This window comes from Arvicola amphibius, chromosome 9, assembly GCF_903992535.2.
Source record: "Arvicola amphibius chromosome 9, mArvAmp1.2, whole genome shotgun sequence".
In the NCBI taxonomy this organism is placed as follows: domain Eukaryota; kingdom Metazoa; phylum Chordata; class Mammalia; order Rodentia; family Cricetidae; genus Arvicola; species Arvicola amphibius.
Window position 1 is genome coordinate 26,664,027 of NC_052055.2, and position 27,448 is coordinate 26,691,474.

The 27,448-nt window shown below is 45.9% G+C and overlaps 1 protein-coding gene across 1 annotated transcript in view; it reads left to right on the forward strand.

Annotated features, from left to right (window-relative positions):
* Positions 1-27,448, forward strand: part of Tg (thyroglobulin) — a 181,321-nt gene that overhangs the window by 72,746 nt on the left and 81,127 nt on the right. The window contains 7 exon segments of the mRNA XM_038341990.1: positions 375-518; positions 8,638-8,703; positions 18,601-18,735; positions 20,147-20,311; positions 22,637-22,859; positions 25,183-25,276; positions 26,180-26,339. Of these exon segments, the coding sequence (XP_038197918.1) occupies positions 375-518; positions 8,638-8,703; positions 18,601-18,735; positions 20,147-20,311; positions 22,637-22,859; positions 25,183-25,276; positions 26,180-26,339 (987 nt within the window).

The following is a 27,448-nucleotide window of genomic DNA, read 5'->3' on the forward strand; positions in this document are numbered from 1 at the left end:
CCTAACTAAGTTCTGTCTTGCTCTGCTATAGGCTCAAGACAGTTTCTTTATTAACCAATGGTATTCACAGCACACAGAGGGGAATCCCACACATTGTTTCCCTCCCCAGACCTAGTGAAATGATACCCATAGATCTGGTTCACCTCTTATGCATGATTGGCAGGTATTCTGTTAAAAGTAGCTACCTCCATTCCTGGACTCAGGGGCTATGACTCTTAGATAGAGGAGCTGAATCTGTAGGGATGGTCAAGCCCTCACCTGGAATACAGAACAAAAGCTCAAGCAGCATGTTGAGCGATGGCTTGCAGAATCCCTCCTGCTCAGTTCATCTTTCTCCCTGACTCACTTTCCTAAACTCCTGGCTTCTCTACCAGGAGGAGAAGTGACCTGCCTAACTCTGAACAGCATGGGGATTCAAACATGCAGCGAGGAAAGTGGAGGAGCCTGGCGCATTTTGGACTGTGGCTCTGAGGACATTGAAGTCTATACCTATCCCTTTGGGTGGTACCAGAAGCCTGGTGAGTAACCTGCTCCTGGCAGTTGTGCCTTTTGTGGATTGAGTCCCAATCCTGCATTAGGATGACATCTTAGGTTCAGAAAGATTAGTCAGAATTCGCTGGGTGCCAATAGCAGAAACTGATTCTATTTATTTTAAGAAGAAAAGATATGCCTTGGGGACTGTTTATTAACCCAACGGAAAGGTGACCAGTTAGGTCTCAGGACAGATGGAAGCAGACCAGGTTCCAAAGGTGTTGTTAGTCAGTGTCTATAGCCAAGTTCTTCAGTGTGCCACTCCTGACTGATTGCTTTATGGGGGCTGCTCATTGTTTTCTATAGAAGCTTTGCATCCAGGATCTATCTGCCTAGCATGTTGGATGAATACACCCACCACAGAAGGGACAGCTTGAGTGACAGCCTCAGCAAATCCAGAGCTATTGGAAAGAAAGGAGGCTAAGGTCCTGTTACTGGACAGGCAACAAAGTCAACAGTTGTCTCCTCTACCTCGATCCCTCTGTTTCCTCACTGTGTTGACTGCTATTCTAAGTCAGGATGGTGTAATGCATGGCAGGGTCAGGGAAGGAAGGGTACAGCCTGTGTATGCTTTTATGCACTTGAGTTAAGATTTCAGGAAAGGCCATCCCGAGCCCTCTGTGGTTCATGAAGGCAAGCATCTAAGAATCATTTCCAGGGATATTTTAGAACATTCTGAAATCAGTGGACCAAAAGAGTGAATGCTTTTGTGTGTGCTTAGACATAACTAGACGCATATGAGACTTAGCATCCTCCCTCTATCAAGACACACTGGTCTTCAAGGACTCATATCACTCCTTAGATTCTGTCAGGAGGACAAGTGGCTGAGGCTTTGGGTGTCTATGGTGTGGGTGGCTGCATGGAAACTAGAAGAGACTATCCTTCTGCTTGTGTCCCAGGAGCAAACTCATGAAGATATCTCAGAGATGAAAAGATTGTCTCAGGAAGTAACAGAGAGCCTGTGAAGGGGATCAATGTCCCCAACCTTCCAGTTGTGAGCAAACCTGGACAGTGCTGACCATGGTTGACACTTCCCTAGGAACTAGAGTTATGCAATGACTTGTGTGACAGGAGGCTTAGAGATGTGGAACTTTGCTTTCCACATTCTTCCCACCATTACCCACCATTTTCTACCTAGTTTGGGAAGCGAGGGAAAACTGACATTTTTCCTGTGCCTGCTATGTGTCAGGCACATGCTAGGTCTGTGTGAGCCCTGTTGTTTCACCTCAAGGGAATTTAGTGGAGTGCACATCACTTCCTCCATTTTCTTATGCAACAAATGAGGCCGGCGGTGGAAGATGCTGGCCCAGTTATGTGGCTGCTAAGAAGCAACCAAGTCGAAATCCCAGGTCTGATTGACCCCAGTTTCTCTGTCCGGTTTTTGGTAACTCCTGGCAGACCACCTAGTGAGTGAGTTGGTTATTAAAATCTCCAGACACCTTTCTTGGCTGGGTCTCTACAATTCTAGTAACTTACAAGCGATTGATCCATCATCTGAAAGAGGCTAAAATTATAGCTGCTGCTGGAGTGGCCTTTCTAGTGTAAGCCATGTTGGAGCTAAAGGGCACATAGTTTGGCTTCCAGAGCAAAGACACCTTTGGTCTTACTCCTGCATCTCTATGTTCATCAGCTTCCCGGCAACTAGTATGGACATAGTTACTTCCAGGTTGGAAGGCATCTTCCTACTCATGGCTATCTTCTGCATCCTAGGTCTTGATTTGAGGTTGCTCTGTTGGATTTTTTCCTTCAACAGCTTGAATTGTTTTTAGGAAAAATGGGAGTTGTATAATGAAATTGCCTCTGTGGGTTTATATGCCAAGGGATTTTTTTTTCCAGAGACGTCTCTAGGCTTGACCTTCAGGGCCAGGGAAGAGAAGGTCATGCTTGCCTAATGCATTAGTTCTGAAGGACCTCATGGACAGCTGCAAGTCTTATGCTGCTCCAGAGGCACGCTCACCTCAGGACCTTCCTTTGTGCCTATCCTCTCACCTTTTCACCCCGCCAGCATCTGGAAAATGCCACTTTCCATTTCATTTGACTGTGGAAGAGTTGGACAGAAAGAAGCTTAAGCAGTAATTCATTTGTTCAGAATGTGATGGAAGTCAGTCCAAGCTGTTTCAACATCTTGACAGGGGCTGGCAAGGACAAGAACCTAAGGTACTCCTGGTTCCAACAGGTCTCAGATGCTCTGTTCCTTTTCATCTGACTGCCTGGAGTGTTAGTGTCTTCCAACACACACTCTGTGGCTCCGGGTAGGGACTCAGGAGTCCTAACCAGAAGCCACATGGCAGAGAATGAAAATTTATATCAGGGCTGTCCCTCAACTGAAAATAGTGCTGTCAGGCGTGTCCAGCAGCCGCTAGTATGACAGCCTGGCCTCTGTTCATTAGGATCTGATGCTGGAGGCCAGCACTTTGTGAGCACTTTCTCATTATATCCTCATTCCCCTCAGAGGGGAAACAAGAGGTACAGGGAGACCCAAGGGGACACAGCGGGTAGCTGACAGGCCTGGGACCCAATTTCCTTTACCTCTAAGTTGCTGTGTCACATGGTAGAGTGTATATTGTCCCAGTTTCCTGGCCTCGAGGAGCTCCCAGTCTTAAAGGGAGCTACAGTTGCCGAGGAGGTAAACCCCTGTTGCTAGGATTCCCACCCTAGGGCTGGAGCCTTCAGAACTTCACTGGGTATTTGTACTGGTGTGCTGCGCCAGTCATTGAGGAATGGGAGAAGAACAGAACGTTGCTGTTTTTCACAGGTACAGCCTAGAGAGGCCAGCGTGAACATGTGCGAGCAATTGTAGCACAGCAGGAACTGCTTAGAGGGAGTCTGACTGTACAAAATAATGGCAAATAAGACATGGGTTCTCCTTGGAGCCACAGATGTCTGTTGTAGAAATGAAATGGGTCCTCCTTCTGGCTTCAAGGGTCACCTCCCCATGTCTCCTGGACCTATTGGCACAGAGATATCCACACAGACAAGCTAAACAGTTGCTCTCATTGAGAAGAAAGAAAAGTTATTCTAATGGCATCAGCCTCATATCTTCCATCTGTGACGCTGGTACAAATTACCTTGGTGTGTACATGGCTCTGGATATTCTGGTGTGAGGCCCCTTACATGGTTTAGAACAGAGAGAAGAAGCCTGGCTGTCAGCGGACACACTGACAGGACACAGTATAGCTATGAAGAGTAGACAGTGGCTTTGTCCTTAAGTGGTTTTCTCCATAAAGGTGTGAGCAAGTCTTCAGACCATAGCGTCATTGCTTCCTAAGATCTAGGCAGGGAAAAAAACCTTACTGAAAAACATCCTTCTCAGTCGACTATACTGACCATCCCCAAACCATCTTTGGACTCATGCTTTATTTTCTGAAATGTAGTCTCTCTCTCTATGTTTACAAACTCATTTTCCCTGGAGTTCTGCTTTCTCGAGTAGACACAAACACACTAGTGTGCTGTGCGGTTTCCCTGCACATGCAGACACCACAGACATGCTCCTCCAGTCCTTGTCTTTGAATCAAAGATGCCCTACCATAGCAGAGAAGGGTCTGTGCAGTCCTGGGTAAGACACCATGCACAGCAGCAGCACTGAGCCAAAGCCCTGAAGGGTAGGTCTGATCTGAACCACCTCCTCTTGGACAGTCCTTGCACAAGAGGCAAAATGTTCACTGAGGACACTGACAGACAGAAGCTGTAGGAGACTTTGGTCTTGCCGCAATGAAGAAGGAAGGTGGCCCTTCCTAAGCACTGGTCATCTGTAGATAGGACTCTGAGCATGAATACAGCATCAGCGTTCTTTCTGTGATGAGAGTTCCTTTCCTGTCCCCCATGGAGGACATGCTTTCTCTGATCAGATCACATCATACCACAGCAATGTGACAGGTGTTGCTGCGCTGAGTCCCCTGGATGAAGACGTGTGTGTAGCAGAGTTTAGATGGGAAGGGAAGACTGCTCTTTTATGGGGATCACTCCAAAGAGACTTTAGGAAAGAATGAGAGTCTGAGATAAAGAGTAGGGGACAGAGGAGCAGAGAATAGAGACAAGGGAAGCATATTCCCACCTCACACACCTCTTAGCCTTGGCAAAGAGGGTGGTACACTAGCCACCGCAGCCTGGCTTTTTACCCTAGCTGTGCCCACAGAGGACAGAACAAAACCTAGTCCTTCAGTACCCGGGAAAGTGAGTTACACACCAAGAACATAGAAGTATCAAAGGGGTCTGCATAGATCCCGTGGGAGTCTATGATCCTGTGGGAGCAGCTTCCTGATGCTGCTATCCTCGAGTTCATGCAAGGTTCGGTGTATCTTAGCACATCTGTAAGTTGGCAGGTGTCCTGGCCAACTTTGTGAATGAAAAATAAGTTTTGTCTTTAGTCCTCCCCAGCAGCAGGGCTCAGAATGGAAATAGTCTTGGTCTCCAGAGGACCAGGACACAGGGACCTCTTGGGTTCACAGTATCATGAGCCCAGGGCTTCCTGCATAGTTGGGAACAGGCTCTGGTACCCCTTGCATTTTGGAGAAGACAATGTCACTGTACCACATGGGAGTCGGTGGGGCAGCACTTGGCTTTGCTCACAGAGTCAATGTGTCTTCTTGAAATGTCACAGCTCTGGGTCCTCTCTTCTGATAGGCATGGGCCCTCAAAACCTGTTGAAGTTGTATGCACAAAAGAGACATTAGGGAGGGATGGGCAGCCTCCCCTAGTTATTCTTGGGACCCACACAGATGGTGTTACATCCAGAGCAGTCACTGTATCATTCATCCTTACTCCCATCACACCAATGTTCTCACACTTACCAAGCACTATGTGTTCCTACCGTCGGCTAGCAGCCAGTGTTCCCTCACTATGGCGCCTTCTAGCTTCTGACAAGCCAATGAGTTAAGGCTTATTCTGTTCCTTAAATCTAGCCAAGATGGGATGGGAGATTTTCTTCCCCAACATTTCTGACACAGTCCCATCTGTAACCAAGATCCCAATTCTCTAGATACAAACTAGGCATTAATTAATCCAGTTGATGGGTTCTTTTTGTTCTGATATTAAATACCTGAAGTTGAAAACAGAACTCAGAATCCATGCAAAGGGAACAATCCCACAGGCTTTCCCCACTACCTGCTATCAATGAGGCCAGGGCCTCCTGTTCTTCCAAGCAACTGACTGTAAGTTGAGAATTTCCATTTCCCCTCCTGGTGTTCAATAATTTGCCAAACTTGCTCAAAGTACACAGGGAAACTATTAGCTACTATTCATACTTTACTAGAAAAGATTCAACTGGGGCTTGGAGAGTGTGTAGCTCAGAAGTAGAGGACTTCTCTGGCATATGTGAGACCCTGGGTTCCATACCCACCAAGAAGAGCAAACAAAATATATCCCCCTACAACTCAGTTATAGACACACAAAGAGATGTGGAGGGCAAGTGGGAATATGGGGCTCCCTTGCCCATCCTGGCCATGTGCTCACCACCTGTGAGCCTTTCCAAACCCAGCAGCCGAGAGACTTCTATGGGGATGTATGGAGTAGACACCACTCATCACATCTGGGTCACTAATGTGTTGACTTGATATCTAGCCCCTTTGCTCTCTCTGGATGTTGGATGTTGGGTTTTCAACCCTTTAAACATGCTTAGTCTTCATGGCAAATAAGTCCTATCTGGAAGCTACAATGGGCCCCAGCTACAAGCATAATCACTAATGCATCGAAGCTTATCATCCTTAGTCCCAAGATCTGGGTCCTAGGAAGAAGGTAGCAAGATAAAATACTCTTCAGTTCTCTTGTCCTTCAGGAAATGTCAAAGGCCTGAGGAGCTCTCTGCTAGAAAGTAGGATAAAGAGCTGATGTACAGATCTTACTACATGCCAGTGTCATGAATGCTTGCTGTGCTGCCTGAGATCAATATTCAAGCCGACCATGGGCTGTTTCATGCCGCTAGATTGCTGCTGCAGGCAGATCTAGGAAGCCATATGCATAAGTGGCCGCTGGGAGCTTTGTCTCTATCCCCTGTCCTCAGTTCATATATTTCTGTTGTCTCTAACTTTCCATAAGAAGCTCACACATCCAAACGGAACTTTCTGTGGATTTCTATAACAGACTGCCAAGATAATATGGAGTACACATTTGAATAAACAAATACCCTCAGCATGTGCCAGGCTGTTCCTTAACGACTGTACTCTCAGATTCCCTATTCTGAGCATCTTCTGGGAAGGGAAGGCAGTTGGTAGACCAGGAACAACAAAGCAGGGTTACTGACTGGAATCTGGCTGATGACTAGGTACGGAGGAGTGTAGAGGGAAGTTGTTAGCAATTGTGGCCATTCTGTATGGCGCTTTCATGTGGGAGCAGAGCCTCAGCTCAGAGGTTGGCATCTGGGAACCTACCGGAAATGTTAAGTCTCAGGCACCCACAATTGGACCTTAGAGTTGGGCCCTTGGGAAGTGGGGCTCAGCGCAGTGTTACCTGTTGTTACCTAGTCTTGAGGAGGTTTTAAAGTCAATTAAATTTTGGCGATTGATATCTGGAAATGATGGCAAGAAGTGCCTTCGGGCAATTGGAATCAAGGAAGAAAAGAGGCTTAGGACTGAAGGTTCTGGAGCCTTGAGATGCTGAGCGTCTTAGTTCAGTTTATATGGTTACCACAGACAGGGAAATTGACAAGGAAACGCCTCTCGTGGTTCTGGATGTAGGAGGACCAATCAGAGCCAAGGTGCTGGCATCTGGAGATGGTCTTCTGACATTTTAACAGGGTAGGAGGCAATGTACGGTGAGAAACAAGGTGAGAGAAGGAGGGCACACTGGAGACAGCATCTTTGACAACAGGACTGCTAGTAGGATCATATTGAGGATAATCATACTTCCCCAGGCCACAGCCCACCAAGGCATTTGTCTGTTTGTGAAGGTGGGAGCCCACAGACCTAACCACCACTCAAAACCCCACCTATTGGTTGTTGTAGAGGCAAATCAACTTCCACAAGAGTTTTGGAGGGAACATTCGAGTCATGGCATGTATTTTGCACACCCAACAAAAGGGAAGAAGATGGGAGATGGAAATATCGGGGAGCTATTCAGGAATTCTGGAACCAGCATAGATACAGACTCTGACCCAAGGGACAAGAGACAATAACCTGAGTGTGTCATTATGACTGCTTACTGTATTTCCCTAACTGTAATTTCCGACCCTATAAACCTCACAACCCTGAGATAGGGTGCTGTTGACTTCTGAGCGCAGAACCTGTAAGGGAATTCTCAATGAATTCTCAGTGGTAGTGAAAGTCACAGTAATCTCACTCTGGAACCTCTGGCCCTGGGGTCACTGCTCTCAGTAGCTGATCATGGATTCCTATAGCTCCCAGTGAGGGAGAGGAGTTCTGGGCTTCATTCTGTTTAGGTCATTAGAAGGAGAAAGATTGAGGAGGCTTTGAAGATTTGGATTTGTTCAGTGAAGGGAGAAGAAGGGAGGGTAATTAGCATTTCTGTGTCACCTAGAGGGTATGTGTTTCTCACTGGCTTCTTATGTCAATTTCACTATACAAACGCCAAGGACAAGCATCAAAAGTAGATGACCCGTTCCTTTGCCCTGCTTCTCTGTGATATGTTGTGTTCAAACCCAGGCCTGTCTTTTCCCAACATTCAGGTATCCCCATCCATGTAACTTGCTATTTATCACTGCTGTTTACTGAACTTTTGTACCTTGTTCTGTGGCGAATATTAGGTCACCTCTGTAGTCCCACAGTCCCCTTAGCGGTATACTGGTAGTGTGACCTCCATAGCACAGATGTAGAAGCTGAGGCATGGGGTGCTTTGCCCACATCAGCAGATTCAGGGAAACAGTGGCAGGCATTCACGGTGTGGTCAATGGCAATGACAATCAGTGGCCGATGCATGCTACTCCTAGATGGAAGCTGTAAGGGCAATATTGAAGTGTCCTACAGCCTATTTACCTTGTGTGGTGATAACTGTAGCACGATTAAAGTAGAGCCTTCCTGAGCCAGGGTCGTGAGAAAGGAAGTCAATGTAGAGCCCCTAACTCCTTCTGGCCTGCACAGACCTCTGGCTTCCATCACCGCTCTGGACCTTTACTGTTGTCTCCATGGCTGTAACACTGCCTCTGCTTCTTTCTAGCTGTGCAGAGTGGCACTCCCAGCTTCTGCCCTTCTGCTGCCCTGCCATCCCTCACCGAGGAGAAGGGTAAGTTCATTGTCTAGGTGACCATTCTTGGGAGAAATATCATCTTCTTTCTCCTCTTTTCCTTTGTGCAGTGGCCTTGCTTTATAAGATGGGACACTGTTATATTCATGAATATTAGACTCTGTCTGTGGGAAAAACATATTTAAGTAGGTTGGATACCAGCCACATGCCCTTTCCAAGGACGTAAATGACAGCACTGCGCGTATAACAGCTCATGGAATCAGATGGCGCGTACGCCTGGTGTTTTCCTTGTCCTGTCTAGCAATGTGTCACCCTCCCAGGTACAGACGTACAGACTAGACTCCCATAGTCTCACGCAAAGTCAGGAGAATGGTGTTGTGATCTCAAAGTGAAAAGCCCATTGTTTATTGGGGCAAGTCATCTGGAGCTTGCAGCCACTGGACAGAGGGTGCAGTGGACTCTGAAGCTAGTCCCATAGCCAAGAGTTCCATCAAGATGGAGGCAGCCCACCCTTCTGTTCTACTGCATCATGTTCCAAGTGGCTGTGGGATAGCCCAGGAACTCAGGACTGTGGGGGCTGGGGTAAGCTCAAGGGATCTGGCCAGTGTTGGTTAAGTCTTCTGTACTGTGCTTTCTTCCATTTCTTCCTATTAGGAAATGAGGCGCACATACTAGGTTCCAGGTGCCACTAGCTAAGAAGCCACATACCTTTTATTTCTGTTCTATGACATGATGCTTGAGAAGTTTCAGATACCCATCATTATGTCCCTAACTGGGGAGATAGACCACAGGTAATGTAGGAAGGGGTTATTTGACACCAAGTCTATGGCTGAAACACAAAAATGTCAGCCTTTGTCACTAGCATGCTTCTTATAGTCAAAGCAGGTGACTTTGAAAATCACACAGCATACATATATAGTCATTTTTCTCTGTTGGATCCTCTATTGGATCACCGCTACACATGTACTCAGTTGCCAGTTCCCTGAAGTACCATGAGGCAGGTGTCATTATTGGCAGTCATAGATGGTAGAGGTATAGCTTAGAGAGATCTGATGACACCCAAGTCCTCACTGCAGATCTATGTCTGAACCAAATTTATCTTGAATTTTATCGGGGTAGTATATAAACATGGTTGGGATAGTCAAAGTACCCAAAAGATTTATGGTTTAAGGTCCACATGCATATGCACACATGCACGCGCGCGCGCGTGTGCGCACACACACACACACACACACACACACAATGTATATGACCTCTATTCTCCCTACCTTTCCCATGCCGGAAGCCACCACTTTGAACTCTTGTGACTCTTTGTTGTTACCGTTGTCTCTGAGTTTCTCAGTTACACATAGATCCCATTGCTGCTTAGTTTGTCCATTTTAGAAGAAAACCCCTCCCTCCTAGCAAGAACTAGCTGACATGCTGGCTAGCAGGGTCCAGTCTTACGCAGCTCTATTTGTCCTGCCCTGCCGCTACTGTCTCTACTGTAAGGTTGCGAATCCTCACTGGTTTTTACCCATTGTGGCATCGTGTGTGTATTTCCACACTGCTGCTGAGCTCGCTAAAGCGTGCATCATCATGTAGGCTTCTGTGTGGTCATCTGCTTACTCTTTCCTCTCATGTCCTCCATGACACTCACACTCCAGTGGTGGGCAAACAGTTGAAGACGGCACTGTGTTGACAGTGTGATTTTCCTGTTACCCCCCCCCCCCAAGTCTGCCAATGTTTCTCTGGTTTGGAATATTTGGATTTTATGAGTCTTCATTGTCATGAGAGTTTGAGGAGGAACCCTGAGCCTCTTATGACAGCTAAACTGTTTCCTGAGCTAATTAATTCTCCAAGGAGAAATGTTATGCCAGAGAAAGTGATATTTTAAGACTCAGATCACATTGGCTAATTGCCCTCAAAATTCCTAGTTACATCCTTTTGGATGTGAATTAATTGGCTGGTTTTTTTTTTTCACATCACATACTCATCATCCTAAAATAGTATATCAAAAATAGTAAATTTATATAAAAACCATGCTTGGTATATAAATGTCAAATACAGTTACAGATATACAAATCAAACAATAACATTGCTAGAAAAGGTTTATAATGCTTGCTCTGTCTGTATTTAACTTTTGTGTTATTGAGACTTGACATAAAACACACACACACACACACACACACACACACACTATGAAAACAGTGGAGAATGGAGTACTATCTCCTTCCATGTAGTTCATAGCCCCAAGAAGATGCATCCAAGGAAAAGTTGATGTCTCAGCAATTTTAAATATGCCTTCACTGAGTCAGACTTAAAAGCAGAACAGAGTCTGTCTGTGCTAAGAGTTCCCTGTTGGAATGCAGAGTTTGGGATTAGCCCTTTGATGTGGACTAGAGGCAGGGTTCAATTCTACCTTCAGTGCTTTGGCTTACCACTCTTTGATTCTGATTCAGACAAGTGACTATGTATGGATGTGTGCACGAACACATGCATGTGCTCACAAGCGTGCACAGTGCACATGTAAGAGCCTCATCGTTCTGAACTTTCTGATCTGGGGAAAAAGCATTTGCAAATCACTTGATCAGCAGCACCAGGAAGACAGATGATAACGTGGTTTATTTTTCAAACGAGGAAACCGAGGATCTAATGGGTTACTAATCTAACCTAGGGCTGGGCTATGAGCCCATACCATCTATCTGGCTTATCCTATAGTTAGAAGAGATTTACTTTGATGGTGTTCCTGGAACAGGTTGACAGAGGTCTCATCTCTTGTCTTCCTTTCTCTGTTGTGTTTATTAGCTTTCTGTTCAATGTTGACACTCCAATCATGGACTGCCTGTGACAAATCATGGAAAATGGGGCTCACCTGAAACCGAGACCCCAAGTAAAGTCATAATGAGTAAAGATGGAGTTTTTCCAATGGAGAAATCTGTCCTTATAAAAGTATAAGGTGTCAGTATGAAGGGGTAGATAACATAGAAATGGGCAGGAGTCGGGTGAGCCTGCGGGAAGATGACAATTGGGTATTCAGTATCTGGGGATTGAAGGGTAGTGGGAATGGCTGGGGATTGTCTACTGTTATTAATGGTAAAGGAGCCAGGAGTGCCTGCAGTAAATGGGAGGCATTTCTCTGTGGAGACACGCTCAGCCAGCCGATCTCTCTGGTCACAGCGACCACACAATAGGAGGGTGCTTTCTTCCCCTCTTCCTGTTATTTAAGGACCATCTGGGTTTTCATGATATTAAATGGGGAAACCATATAGCACACCCGTGATGTGGTTCTCATTGAGAGAAGGTCACATATGAGAACCAAGTGTCGGAGACAGAGCGGTGGCTGCTGGCGCTGTATGACTGGTTGAAATTGAGCAGTGCTGAACTCTTCCTTCCCTTCAGGGACCATGGGGCTCATCAGAGCTTCAAAGGCAGCATTGTCTGTTCCGTTCCACAAAGAACAGATAATCGGGCCTGGAAGACTGTGGCTGCCAGGAAGCCTTGGCCTGACTGCCAAGCTGGCTGCTAAACCACTTACTTTCCTGTGGCTCTGACTTCTGGAGAAGGGGAGGGTGAGGTGGGTGTGGGTCAGCCTGGGTCAGAATATTGAAAAGTACAAAATTACAAAGCCTTGCCATTTGCCCCCGGCAGCCCAAGGAGTGTAGGGTGCACACCTCAGCCTCCCTTATAGCTTCTCAGAGAAAGGTTGAGCAGCTAAAGGACTCCCTAGTTCTCATCACTAGAGCACTAGTGAAGACCCTGCACGCTCCAAGCCCTCGGAGTCGACAAGGGCCGCCCTGCTATCTGCAGCTGCAACCTCTTAGTTGAAAAAACAAAACGGCTTGTGAGTTTTCAGGCACTCAGAGGAGCATCAAGCATCCATGTCACCTCTTTTGAAATCTTAGGCAAAAATCCTGAAAGGCCCTTTTTCCAGAGTTCACATGAGAAAGGTGAGGGTTCGGGCAGGAACCAGCTCAGATCTCCTGACTGGCCAGGTCAGCCCTCCTTCCTCTGTGTTGACACAGCACCTTAGCAACCATCTTTTGGGAGAATTTTAACCCTTGAAAATGCTCCAAACTCTGGAATGTAATCTTTCCCCTGGAGCTGAGCTGGAATGAGGAAGCTAGGGTAGTTTAAATTGGCTCTCTGTCGTCTGTACATAATGAACATCTTCAAACGTATTCTAGTCTAGTTTTTAAAAACACAGTCAACACTAGCAAGAAAAGACACAAGGAATGAGTAAATCAACCCAATTAGCATATTCATGACCTTATTCTCTTTTTAACAGTTTTTGAGGAGAGTGTTTGAAATTTACTCTCTTACATGAGGCATGGTGGTGGCACATGCCTATAATCCAAGTACCTGACAGGCTGAGGAAGAAAGATCAAGAGTTTCTACATGAGCCTAGACTACATAGTAAGAAGCTGTACCAAGAAATAATAGTACTGAGAAGGATGCTATTGATGATGGTGATAATAGGGATGATGACGACCACAAGACATTTTTTTTCACAATGTGAAGCTCACCACACTGCAGAGTAGCTCCCCAGAACCTTCTTCTTCGACATTCTACACGTGTCCTAATGTCACATGATCCATCAACATATATGCCTGTAATTGCCAAGTAATAATCAAAAGAGACTTTAGAAAGGCACATGAGTGTTTCACACGCCTGGGTTGCCAGGGCTTGATGGCAGGCCTCCTGGGCCTACAGTCCTGGAGCAACTCAGGCAGACCCAGCTTGCTCTATCCTCCCTCCCAGTCTCTGCTTTCCCCTCTGCCCCATCTCTTCAAGGGCTCTGTGGTTTGTAGAGGGGCATACTGTTGTTTGATATCCTAGATGAAAATATAGACTTCCACCTAAATGCTGACTGGCCTTGGGCAAGCCTGTCTTCATGTGTGGCAATAGCAGGCTGGAACCCTGATTGTGGGTAAGGTTTCTGTCAAGCTGAGGTTGCTGGATTGTAGTGAGGGCTGATCTGCTTGTCACCAGCTCATGGAGGAGGCTCCAGATCACAGTGAGACAGAGCCACAAGAGCACAATTCTAGGCTGGCTATGCCAAGATCTGCCATGTGACCTGGATTGGAACCTCTGTAACCTTCGGATGCCCTGTGTCCTTTCCTCCCAGACTTAGCCCCTCCCACTGTCAGGAGGATTGGTATAGATTAGAGAAATTCAGCTTCATTTTGTTCCCGTTCCTATGACTTGTGTGGAGTAAGCAAGTATGGATGCCCAAGCCCAGACTGTGGGCTTGGGTAGACTCATGCAGCTGCAAACCTCAGGGGACCCTCCCTGCCAGTCATAGACTGTCACATTCCTGAAGGATGCCTGGGGTGGAGTGTTGTAGTTAGATTTAGATTTGTAGCCAACAGAGTCCATCCAAAGCATGAGAGTGACCACAGTCAGCCAAGACTGGCAGCAAGAAGGCCCACCTAGAGTCTCTGAGGGACATTCCCCAGGCAGGCTAGAAGGTAGATTGGACAAAAAAAAAAAAAAAGCTGTTATGGTAATATAGGGAAGGGACCTCATTTGGGGACTTACTAGCCTATTTTTTTAGGTTATCCCTTTTGCTACAAGGTACTATATATGGGGACTAGAAGGAGACTTGGGCTGGTCAGCTATCCATCACTGTGACAAAGGTACCTGAGGAAACCATCATGTAGGAGGAAGGGCTGGTTTCAGCTTGCTACTTCAGCTTATGATCTCTTGTTCCCACTGTCTTCTGACCTGAGGGGAGCTAGAACAGGAGCACAAAGACATCTTCCCTTTATGACAACAGTGGCCATTTTTAAAATAGAGAAAAGAAATATGCTCTGCTTTTGGCAGCATCATGTATTAATTCATAACATCCAAACTACGAGATGATGGTAGAATTTTAAGATCATTACATATGATCACCAAAGGAGCACGCTTGAAACTTACTTGACAGGGAGTTTTCAAATTTAATCTGAATAAATAACTAAAAGTGTTTTTTTTCAGGAATCAAAATAATGTACAAAGACTGCTACAAACAGATGGTAAAATGTGAAATAAGATGTCTTTGGTTAAAGTTGTGTGAGAATAAATTCATCATTCTACAAGCGATGTTTGACAAAGAAGTGGTACCCACTACAAGAGTGATTGATGCACAATGTGTGTGTGTATAGATATAGATATATATACAAATATACATATATAGAGATGGATAGATAGATAGTATATAGATATAGATAGATAGATAGATAGATAGATAGATAGATAGATAGATAGATAGATAGATAGATAGATATGATGCCTGTGTGTGTATAATGCAACTTTATGGGAAGGTCTATTTTATCACAAATGACTCTGGTGTCATAATTATCATATATGTGTTTTTAAAAAAGAAAGAAAATAAACAAATGCAGAGGAATCAATAGGCATCATGAGGTTCACATGAACCTCTCCCCACTGGACAAGCCCCTAAAGGTTGCCATAACATCAACCTGGAAAGGAGGTCACCTCTAGTAGACCCTGGATACAGCCTGTGAAGATAAGGCTCCATCAAAACCAGTACCACTCCCTGATTGGTTAAGATAGTGTTGTTTGTGCCAATGGGTTCAGAAAATGATGTATTATTGAACTCTGACATCTTTTACAAGTGATAGTGCAATGGTGTTGTGAATTCCTGGCTGATAGTAAATTGACATAAATAGGCCCCAGGATCTCCAGCCTTCCTGCTTCAGTATGCTTCTGTGTCCTCAAAAGATTTTTTTCTCAGTAAGACTATAGGAAGTCTATGAGGTTTGGATGCTAACATCCCTAAACAACAAAGGCTCATTCAGGAGACATCATGTAGGTTTGCATGGGGATGGGTAGGGACATCGGCAGGGACTTGGCTTCAGACCCTAGGGAATGACACAGGAGCTGGCTCTCACTTGGAGATGACATTTACTCTTTAATTACAGAGACAGCAGTCTAAACATGGGGTATGGTCAAAGTTTCCATCTTTGGACTATAATTGGCCACTGTGGTCCTGAAACCCATGATCACTCCTCTCTGAAATTTCAGCTGCTTGCCATCTAAGAACATCTAAGAGTGACCACATCACAAAGATGTCACTTGAGTTGTCTGTGAAGACAGCAGCATGCAGAGCAGCTTTAAGAAAATGAGAGCCCAGAGGAGCCTGCCTGGCTAGAGCCAAGTACAGACAGACCCAAGTCCTGACTCCTCTGTCTCAACGATGGTGTTAGGACGTAGAGCATGAGAGATGGCAGATTGGACAGTGGGGCCCTCCTGGTGGCATTAGTACTTTTCCAGGAGAGATGGGAGAAAGCTTTCTTGTTCTCTGCTCTGCCATGTAACAAGAAATCATATGACAAGAAATCAGTAATGTAATAAGAGGCTGCTTGTTTGTTCCCAGCTGCTCAGCTCTGAAATAATCACACAGAAACCATATTATTTGCAATACTGTTTGGCCAATAGCTAAAGCGTATTTCTGGCTAACTCATATCTTAAATTAACCCATCTCCATTAATCTGTGTATCACCACAAGACTGTGGTTTACTGGGTAAAATTCCGGCATCTGTCTCCGGCGGGGCTACTGGCTTCTCACTGGCTCTGCCTTCTTTCTCTCAGAATTCAGTTTAGTTTTCCCTGCCTAGCTCTATTCTGCTAAGCTTCTTTATTCATTAACCAATAAAAGCAACACATATCTAGAAGGACCTCCTACACCATAGTAATCCATGAGCCATGAAGAGATACCAAAAAATCCCAGCTTCATCCCAAACTTTAAGTGCACAGAACTAGGAGAAGCTGCTGTTGCTATTTTAGTGCTCAGTCTGGTGAATCTTATTACAAAGGGGCCCCAGTGAAGGCTGGGGGCAAGGCTGTCTCTTAGTTTTATTTACCAGGCTAACTTTAGTGGCATCTCACCCAGCAGCAGCAGTGTTAAAGATGGGTTGGAGATAGAAATTACAGGCTCCCCATATAGCTTGCGGTACTGTGCTGACAAAGCAAAGACCCCCACACACCTAGAAACAGCATTCTGGAAAGGGACCTTGAGACCGTGACCTCAGAAGCCTTACTCTGATATGACTTTGGCCACTGACCAGCTGGATGAATTAGTTTTCCTTTATATCACGTTTGTGAAGATGCACTAGATTCCTACCCCTTACCACACTTGGAGTACTGGAAGATCAAATTTAATAGAGCAGACATACATAAAATGCGATACTTTAGACCATCAGTGTGCTTTGCCAGCCCAAGGTCCACACTCACAAGTATTTGTAAGAACAATAAATTACTGTGATCTTCTGAAGCAAAGAAAGAAACGGGGAGTGGGAGTGACTCTCTCTACTAATCTTCAGAGCTGTCCCACTAGGATGGGCTTTTCTGGAGCCAGCAGTATTGGATGCTTACACAGCAATACCAGGGTGGGGCAGCTTCTGGCCTCTTTAAAGTTATTTCTGGATGCTGACCTAAAGGTACAGTCCTTCCTCAGAGAGGCACCCTCATCCCAGTGCTCAGACCCATCACTGTTCTCTCATGGCCTACCTTTACTCACAGGCTTGGTACCAATGAGAGAGACCCCAGCAGTCCTGTTGGTTCACACCAAAGACTTATGCTTGGCTGCTAGCTCTTCATCCCTGTTCCTTGTATCACATGCCATATGCAGAACTTGGGGGCATTCGGAGACAACTAAAATCAGACATAGGCTCTGTAGCTATGAAGGAAGTTTCCACACACTGGCAAGTCATATCATTGTCTCTGGGCCTCATTTTCTTTCTGTTTAAAAACAGATGTCCTAACTGTGTCTTTCAGGACACAGACCGTGAGACAGACATTTGCATGAGGTGATCTTAAACACGGAGGGTAATTGGATGTGTTTGTATATGGAGTACTGTGTTGACAGAGGTTTCTGTCTCATCCCGGTCTTGCAGCCATTCAGTCCCAAAGAAACACACAGAGGTCTACATTCATTATAAACTGGTTGGTTGGCCTATTAGCTCAGGATTCTTATTAACTGATTCTTACATGTTAAATTAGCCCATAATTCTTGTCTGTGTCAGCCGTGTGGCTTGGTACATTTTATCAGTGAGGCGTTCTCATCTTGCTTTCTTTGAGACTGGCTGACAACTGCAGACTGAGCCAGCCTTTCCTCTTACCAGAATTCTCCTGTTCTGGTCATCCCACCTATACTTCCTACCTGGCTACTGGCCAATCAGCATTTTATTAAACCAGTACAGCTGATGAACCTTTACAGGGTATAAGACTATTGTCCCACAGCAGTACTGTAGAAGTCAGGACCAGAAGAAGAAGAGGCAGGACTTCTCAGGACTGGGAAGAGGATGTTCATGGCAGAGAATCAAACAAGAGCCCAGCCCATCTCTTTGGGAGCAACAGCTGGGTCAGCCATGTCAGGGTAGACCACAGGTCTTTCTACATGGATTAGCTTCCAGATACAAGCTGTCTCTGGGGGAAGAGTCAGCTCCTTTAGATGAGGATCAGTGTTAAAGAATGACTTAGTTGGGATACCAGCTACTAAGTGGACATGAGAGCTTCATTTCTATAGGGGCTTAGGTAGTCCATCGTGGGGCCCCTACAGAGAGCAACAGGCTCAGGAAGATGGAAGGCGTGGCACTCTAGCCCTATGGCTACTTTGTGGTGTTCTGACCTTCATTGTGTCACTGTGTCACTGTTTTCTTGTTGTCTCCACTTCCCCCTCCTCTTTTGTCTTAATTTATAGACATAGACATGCCTTCATTTACTTGTCAAATTTTCAAACTTTGAACTCCTAGATTTGAGCTTAGAACTGGTCTCACTTATGTAGCTATAGAATGGAGATACCCACAAAGGCATAGCATCACACAATAGAAAAGACAAAGGAATAGAGAGAGTCTCACTGAGGCCACTAAAGTAGTTTTGGGGGTAGTCTCCACAGTCTTCATTCTGTACGTGGTGATAACCACATGTAATCGTTTCCTCTTTGTCTCCCAGTTGCTCTGAACTCTTGGCAGACCCTGCCCCTCTCTTCGGCGATCATAGATTCATCCATCAAGCACTTTGATGTTGCCCATATCAGCGCTGCAGCCACCAGTAACTTCTTTTTGGCCCAGGACTTCTGTCTGCAGGGTAAGGGAATCGCCCAGAGAGGGTACAGGAGGGCCTCAGCCAAGTAATACTGCCCTGGATATTAAACAAAGATAGACAAGAGATTCCAAGATGGCCTGGGAGCTCCTGACAGGAAACAACTAACAAAGAAGGGAACACATGAGAATCTTTCCACTCCTCTCTAGACAGTCTACAGTGAGTTTGCAACAGCCAGGCAACCAATGAGGACCTTGAGCAAGTGTAGAAGAAGATCAGCAGGTAGAAGTGGGATTATTGTGAGGGTGAGAAGAAAGAGGTTTGGGGAGCCGGGTGGGTACCCTTAGAAGCAGGTGGGCTGCCATGGTGAGGAAGTGTATATACCCTGGACTAAGCCAAGATCTATGGGTAAACACAAAATTATAAGAGATGTTTTTAATTCAATTTTCAGAGTGTTCTAGTTGGCACAATTATCTCCAGATGCAATTTCCCTCAGTGTTTCTAGGAATGGGTGATACTAAAATAGTAACTAGGTGGCCACACAATTCTAATGTTCCACAAAGCTTTCCCCTTTCTAAGAGTGACTGAGTTCCGTTGATATTTGTACCCTGATATTCTGAACCCCTTCAAGATACACAAATGCTGGTTATTACCTTCTCCATGTGTCTGGATGTTTATCATGGAGACTATACTGCCATGTGTAGATGGCAAGTTGTGTGCTACACAGCCCTGGACAGTGTCGTTCAGAAACTGGGCTTTGAATAAAGGACACAACACACATAGCTCAGACAGTCCATGTGAAGCTGCCCCATTTCCAGAGCTATTCTTAGCACCAAATGCCATGAAGCAGGGTAAATTATATCAGACTGCACATGGCTTGTACAGCAAAAGTCATAGTTCAGGATGGAACATGTGAGCGTGTCACAGGTTAAGAAAGAATTAGAGGAGGCCAAAGGAAACAGACCTGAAGAGGATGCCAAGAGATGGAACTTAAAGAGCTGTGTTGCATAAGAAGCCCATGGGAAACTGTGAAAATCTCTTTAAGCAGGGGATTGAAAAGAGCACATTTATGAGATAATTAAGCGATAAGAAACATGACTATTTTGTGAAAAACGTCTTGATGGAGGGTTGGGTTCCCACCACTCACTGTTTTATTCTCAGCCCCAGTGCACAGAATTTATAATGAGTTCTTCTATAATGGATAGATAAGGAGATAGACAGATGGAAGGATGAGCACATGCATTGGTGGCTGTGTAATTTGATAGAAGAATGGGTGGATGGTGAGTGGCTTTGTGGATGAATAAATAGGATAAATGATTGGATGCATTAATGGTAATGCATACGGGTGGAGTAGTGTATGACTAGATTGGTGTGTGGATAGATGAGTGTATGCATGTATGTTTCATGAATACAGTAATAGCTCTGAGTTCAGGCCCACCTCTCTTCTCTTCTACAGAATGTTCCCGTCACCAGGCCTGTCTTGTCACCACCCTGCAGATCCAGCCTGGGGGTGTGAGGTGTGTGTTCTATCCTGATATTCAGAACTGTATACACAACCTACAGAGTCAGAGCTGCTGGCTGCTGCTCCGTGAAGAGGCTGCTTACATCTACCGGAAGTCTGGTGAGTCAGCCTGGGCCTCTGAAGTGATCCATGGTTTGGGGGCAAGGCAGGGCTGGGAAGAATATTTTTTGGTGACTTGGAGGGCAGTGACTTTGAAACTCTTAAGGGAGATTTAGCTAAAAGTGGTTGGCTAGGCAGCATTCTTCTGGGAGCAATAGGGAAGGTTGGAGAAATTCTCATTTCTGTATCACATTTATTCTTTGAATCACAGAAACTATTTGGGTCTTTGAATTTCATAAGAAAATACTTAGATATGTTTTGTTAATGCTGTGTGGTTAAGAAAGGTCTTGTCTATGCCCTCTTCTGCCTTCAGGACTAGCACCTTCTCCTTATGTTGGAGGTCAGCACTCTGGGGCACAGAGTAGTCAGGTGATGGCAGAAGGGGGAACCTAGAGACAGATTTGTCTCCCAGTGTCACCCTCTGCCTCAGACTCATGCTGACTAAGGAGTAGATCATAAATGCTCAGAAGGAACTATTCTCACCTCAGTTCAGTTTAAAGGCATTTAGGACTGGAGCTATATTTATAGCTCAGTAGCACACACAGGACCCTGGGTTCCATCCCCGGCACTGTGTATATATAAATTATTCAGAGACCATTTACAATGTATTCCAGGCACTCACTACACAGTCAAGGGGAGAGGTACATATAAACCTATCACAGAGGAAGCCAGTAAAAGCCATGAGTCAGGAAACACGAGCCAGAGACTAGACACACTTACAGGGGAAGTGAGTGTCTGTTGAGGTGTTGGCTGTACCTGCTACCCTGTCTTCTGAAGCAGGGTCACACCCTTTCTCCAGAAAGGATGGGATGAAAAATAGAATAGGTTTCATAGCTATATATTATTATTACAGATATTCAACTGCCATTGTAGGATAAAAGCAGTGATACACGTCAAAGCAATGGACCTGACTCTGTTCCTCTAAAACTTTATTGACAAAACCAGGAGTGACTGAGACGTCCCTACACACTCCAACATAGACTGTCATTCCTTAAGTCCACTCTGCATGCCAGGGACTTCCTCCTCCTGCCCCTTCAGCACTCAGCTTATGAGTATCTCCCAGTTGAGGCAAGCTCCTAGGTCCTTGGTCTTATCTTCTATCTGGACAGTAATGCTATTGATTTGATCTGCCCTCCGCCCTTCTCTCTTGCACTTCTGTTTGCATTACTGTGTTAGACACATTTCTATAGTAGGAGCCATGCAGAAAACACAGTGGCCTTGCTTTCTGTTAGCTCAGAGCAGAGCAAGTCTACTTTAGGACAAGAAGAGGTTTCACACAACACACACACACACACACACACACACACGCACACACGCACACACGCACACACCACATCTTTCTTTGGTGGCATTTATAGTATTCTTTGTGAAAGGGTTAAGTCTCACAAGGAACCATCTCAAGATCCGTTGGCATTGAGCTTGGGTACCCCTAAAGTTCACTGAAACAACAGATGAGGGGGAGGAGAGGCAAGAGAGGAAATAAGATAGGATATCCCCCAGGGGCCAACAGTGACCTGATGAGTGTAGTAACAGGGCTCAGCAGGATCTCTGGTGAAGTGAGCAGGCCTGAGTAGTACCAGCTATGACCGTATGAACCAAGACTTGGGACATGAACCCCAGGAGGGAAGGCCTGACAGAGGAGGTGGGGAGCACTGGCCAGGCCTGACTTGTGTGAACAGCATGGGTGGGCAAGGGGGGAAGGGAGAGCTCTGAATTCAGCATCACCCAGTGCAGCTTGTCTCTACCCCAGGACTGTAAACCCTTCAGTTACAAGACTGAAGAAAAGGTGTTCTAGAAGTTAAAATCAACTAAGGGTAGGCGCCCTTGTCCCAAATCTGCACTGAACTGACTGGAGAAATGCCTTTATTGTTCTCTCAGTATGAACAATCCAGATATTCCATCTCAGGAGTAAGAGACTAAAAGAAGTGCCTGGTAACACCTTCTACTCCAGATGGCCAGTTGATGCTCAGGTGTCCCTTTTCTAGGCTCCCGGGTGTCCAATGTGTGGTGCTGGCCTGGGTTAGCACCTTCTCCTCAGGAGCATTGGAAAAAATGCAGGAGACCGTCCATGAACACGAGTCAATGTGTGCTTGCACCTGGCTCATGTCCCACAGCATGGAGCGCCTTCTGCTATTCCTATTCGCAGTTAGTGTTGTTGACACTGAAAGCTAACCTTGGCTAATTCCTAAATACAAATGTGGACGAACCTCTGATATTGTTCTAGCTGCCTCAAACTGTAAGGATAATTGTTTGCTTGCTGAAAGCTAGCGAGAATACCATTTCTCACTGTCCTGCTCTGCCTTTCTGCCCTTGTCTTCCCACCAGGAATCTCTCTGATCAGCTCTGATGTAGCAGCTGCACCTTCTGTACGCATTGACCCCTTCGGCCAGCTTCAGGGTGGGTCCCAGGTTGTCAAGTTGGGCACTTCTTGGAAGCAGGTCTACCAGTTCCTTGGAGTTCCATATGCTACACCACCCTTGGCAGACAATCGCTTCAGGCCACCAGAACTCTTGAATTGGACAGGCTCATGGGATGCCACCAAGCCAAGGTATGGAATAAGTGGCACCATTTTGGCAATTGCCCCAAGAATGCATATCCTGGTCTAATCTGTCATGGGAGAGCCAGGTGTTCTAGTTAGAGCAGGAACTGGAACTGCATTCTATTAAACAGCACCACACCTGGCAGATCCAGGTACCCAGCTTCAGTGAATCAGTGCTGCTTTGCTCACAGGTAGGGAGGCCATCTGGTGAAAGGCCTATCTGTTCTGCTCCAGGCAGTGATTCCGTACTCAGGCCAAGGAGGTGCTGCATTTGGCAGCATGACTCTTCCAAGTTCTCCTTGGGCATTTGTGTCCAGAAACACAAGGCTGTGGGAGAATCTCTAGAAGGGGGTCAGACCTGAGGTGAGCATATGCATCACACCAGTCTTGTAGTTGTCAAAGTTAGTGACATTTCCCATTTTAAAAGTAATTCCTTACTGCAGGGAGAGCTGCTTGGTTGTTCTGGCCTTTCAGCCCAGAAATAATCACATGAAAACTATATTATTTAAAACACGGCTTGGCCTATTAGCTCTAGCTTTTTGTTTGCTAACTTTGAAGTCTTAATTTAACCCATTTCTATTAATCTGTGCATCACCATGAGGTCGTGGCCTACCAGCAAAGTTTCAGTGCATCTGTCTCTGGCAGAGGCTCCGCTCTGACTCTGCCTTTCTTTCTCCCAGCATTCAGTTTAGTTTTCCCTGCCTACCTAAATTCTGCCCTGCTATAGGTCCAAAGAAGTTTCTTTATTCATTAATGGTAATCACAGCATACAGAGGGAAATCCCACATCACTTTCTTTTTACTTTCTTTTCTTAATCTTCTTTCCTTCCTCTCATCTTCATTTCTTTCTTTCTATCTTTCTGAGATAGGGCCTCACTATGTAGTTCTAGGCTGGCCTTGAACTTGAGATCTTCCAACCTCAGCATTCCTGAGTGCTTGGGACTACACGTGTGTTGCCATATCTGGCCAGACATCTAACTTAATGGGACTGAAAATGCAGCATGAGGCAGAGGGACCAAGATCTAACTCTAATGCATGAACTGACTTTGTGGAGCCTATTCTCTAGGGAGAGGTACCTTACTTAGCCTAGCCCCCCAGGGGGGGGGGGGCTTGGTCCTGCCTCAAGGAGGGAATGGAACACACTTGGTTGACTTCCCAGGGGAGGCCTTAACCTCTCTGAGGAGTGGATGGAGGTGGGGTGGAAAAAAGGGAAGAGTGGAAGGAGGGGAGGGAGGGGGAACTGGGATTGGTATGTAAAAATTAATTGACTAATTAAAAAGAAAATCCAACATGACAGGAAAGATGAATGAGTTTTTTTTTAAAAAAAAGAAAAATCCCTAGAACAATATAAGTTCTGTTTCTCCTTCCCCGTCTTTTCTGAGCTTGTCACTCAGACCCCATCATTTCCCCTCATCAAACCATTCATGTCAAACATTGACACATGATGCATACCACTGGAGTGAATTGTGAGAGAAGTCGATCAGCCCTGTAGAGAATAGGCACTAGGTACTTCTGCCACTTGCATTCCCTCCTTGGGCTCTGTGGCTCTGTCCCGAGGAATAGTGTTCTCTATGCCCTCTGTGGCTACTCTCTGGCTACAGAGCAGGTGCCTCTCCATAGAAGTATAGGTTGAGTGAGGTGCTCCTGAAGCTCTGTGGGGAAGACAAGGACCACCCTAGCAGAATGGCAAAGGAAAAGTGTAACAGAGCAGAGTTGAGTTGGTTCCACCGTGGGAAACCCCAAACCCAAAGGCACTAATAGAGGGACTTTCTATACTAGGCTGTCTCAAGGAACAGAAGAGGTAGGTGACCAGCCCTATCTTAGGTAGTGTCTACAGAGTTCAGTCGTTGTAACCCAGGATTGGTAACACCTGGAGGATAAATCCAAATGGACTTGGATAGATGTTCCTTGTGTGGCCATTGGGAGAGGTCCTAGATGAGCCCCTATGCAAAAGGACATTCAAACTGACACCCAATCGTCTTCCCTGATGCAGAAGGTGGGTCTGACAGCACCTCTTCTCAGAGCAGAGTCTGTGAAACACAGCAAGGAAAGCCAAGGCCCTGCCAGCTCCCAGTCTCCTCCTCTGGCCTTGGTCTCTAGTTAGCACACTTACCACTGGGTGACAAGTTTTTCCAGTCCAATGGCCAGAGAGGTCAGAGACAGGCTGCTACCCCTTCCACTCTCTGCCCATTCCTATGACCTGCAGCCTCCTCACTGCTCCAGAGCTACAGCAAAACCAAGCTCTGACCACAAGTGACGACTGGTGAGTATGCAGGAGAGGGAGAGGGGTCCCTTTGATAGCTCTCTGAAAATCCCATGCCTTATTTCTTCAGGGCCAGCTGCTGGCAGCCAGGTGCCCAGACTCCAACGTCTTCCCAAATCAGTGAAGACTGCTTGTATCTCAATGTGTTTGTCCCTGAGGACCTGGTGAGTTTAGAAGCTCTTGTGTTATCTGGTGAATAATTCCTTTTAACAATCCTGAAAAAATAAAAACAATCCTGTTGCCCACCTTCACCAGGCTCTAAGGAACCTGTGCTTCTACGGTATCATCCTTAGAGGCACTGAGCTCCCTGTATGAGAGCCGAAAGTAAACAAGGGGCCTCGGAGCTTTCCAGGCAGGTCTTATGTGAGATGTACAAAGATGAAGAATTAGGTTTGAAGACATTTTTTCTTGTATCTGCTTAAGAAGCCACTGCAGTCTTGGGGCTGAGTGGCTGGAGGACCCTAGCCCATGAGAGGAAAAAGGACGCGGGGAGAAAGAGGAGCTCCAAGTCTGTACTGAGCTTTGCTTCTACTCATATTCACCTTGAAACATTAGCACAGCATCCTTACCTCTGTGAGCCTCCATTTTCCTACCTATGAAATGGGGGTACAGTAACCCATTAGAGCTGACACCACAGACTTCCACGGTTAGGCATCTTGAGCTACACATACTTTCTCTCCTCACAATCTGGAAGTTTGAAGTCCAAGATCAAAAGGCTAGTTTCCCTATTGTGCATCTCCTTGCTTGCACTTGGCACCTTCTACCGGGGTCTTTCATGGTCTTTCCCTTGTGTGTGCCTGTGTACAAATTCCTTCTCCTCAAAAGGACACTGTTCTTACAGGATCAGGGTTCACATATTGGACCACAGTCAGGTCTCCGTGTATGATCACTTTCTGAACTAGGGTGTCAGTGTATGAATCTGGAGGATAAAATTCAGCCCATTGCATAATGTTAAGTGTGTGCCAAGGCAGAGCTGGCGAGAAGGCTCAGAGTCTGGTTTCACAAATGACAGTTGCCCCCTTGCACAAGCTCAGCTTCCACCTCCTCCCTCTTTCCAACCCCTTCAGGTCTCCAATGCATCAGTTCTGGTGTTCTTCCACAATACCATGGAGATAGAAGGCAGTGGAGGACAGCAGACTCTTGATGGCTCCATCCTGGCTGCAGTTGGCAACTTCATCGTCGTCACTGCCAATTACAGAGTGGGGGTCTTCGGCTTCCTGAGTTCAGGTACATTGCTGGTGTGATGGACAGGTCAATCATTCCTCCATTACTAGAAGAGATTCCTGAGACAATTTGCTTAAAAGAGGAAGTATTCACTTGGGCTCACTGTTTTGGAGGCTCTAGTCCACGGTTGACTGCCCCTGTTGCTTTGGTCTATGCTAAATTAGCCCAGCATGGCAATTGGGATGTCCAAGCACAGCTATAATCCTCATGGCCAGGCAGCAATAGAGAGAGATACAGGGCTAGGGAGCTTCAATCTCCTTTGAGAGGGTAAAAAGGTTCTATCAGGAGAGCCATTCCAAGCCAAGTCTTTAGAACATAGGCATTTAGATCTAGACTGGAGCAATTGGACTGCTCGCCTCTCAGCTCTTCTCTGCAGAAGTTCATCCCCATCTTCTCCAACTGCAGAACTTCTTTGCCCTCCTCCTCCTGTGGCCAAGCTAGACATATTTTTTGAGATCTTCCAGGGGTGCTGACCTCCCAACTCTTTGAGAGAAATAATAATAGCTGCCATTTGTTGAAAATTTGCTGTATGTCTGAGATTGTTCTAGTGCATCTCATGCTTTATTGTCTGATATGATCGAATGTATTCAAATATATATGCATGTATGTGTATGTTTAGAAGGAAGATTGGGAACCAAGGAGGTTAGAGAACTGTTTAGGAAACAGAACTCCCTCAGCAGACCATGAGTACTTTTTCCTTGGCTATCTCTGAGGATCAAAACACTTCTATCACACAGAGGCCGCTGGGCTTGGTCCAAAGGCTGTGTGAATAGAGTGCCTCCCTCCCCTTTATTTCTAGTCTCATTGTGAATCTATGTGTGCTCTACCCACTACCAACCACGTGGGCAGAATAGAGTCCTGGTCCAGCACATATGCCTTTTATATATGTTTATAGACCTCTGTGATATGGGCAGGTTGGTCACTAGTGGAGACAGGAGGACCTTGGCATCTGAAGAGCCGAGGCCAGTACTGGCTCTCATCAGTCGCTTGACCTTAGACTAACTCTCCCTTTCTCCCAGTATGTTAGACCCCTCCTCTCTAAAACAGGAATGGTTTTGCTCTACTATCGGGACTGCTGGGAAGGTTAAGAGGTTTGAGTCCATGAGTATAGG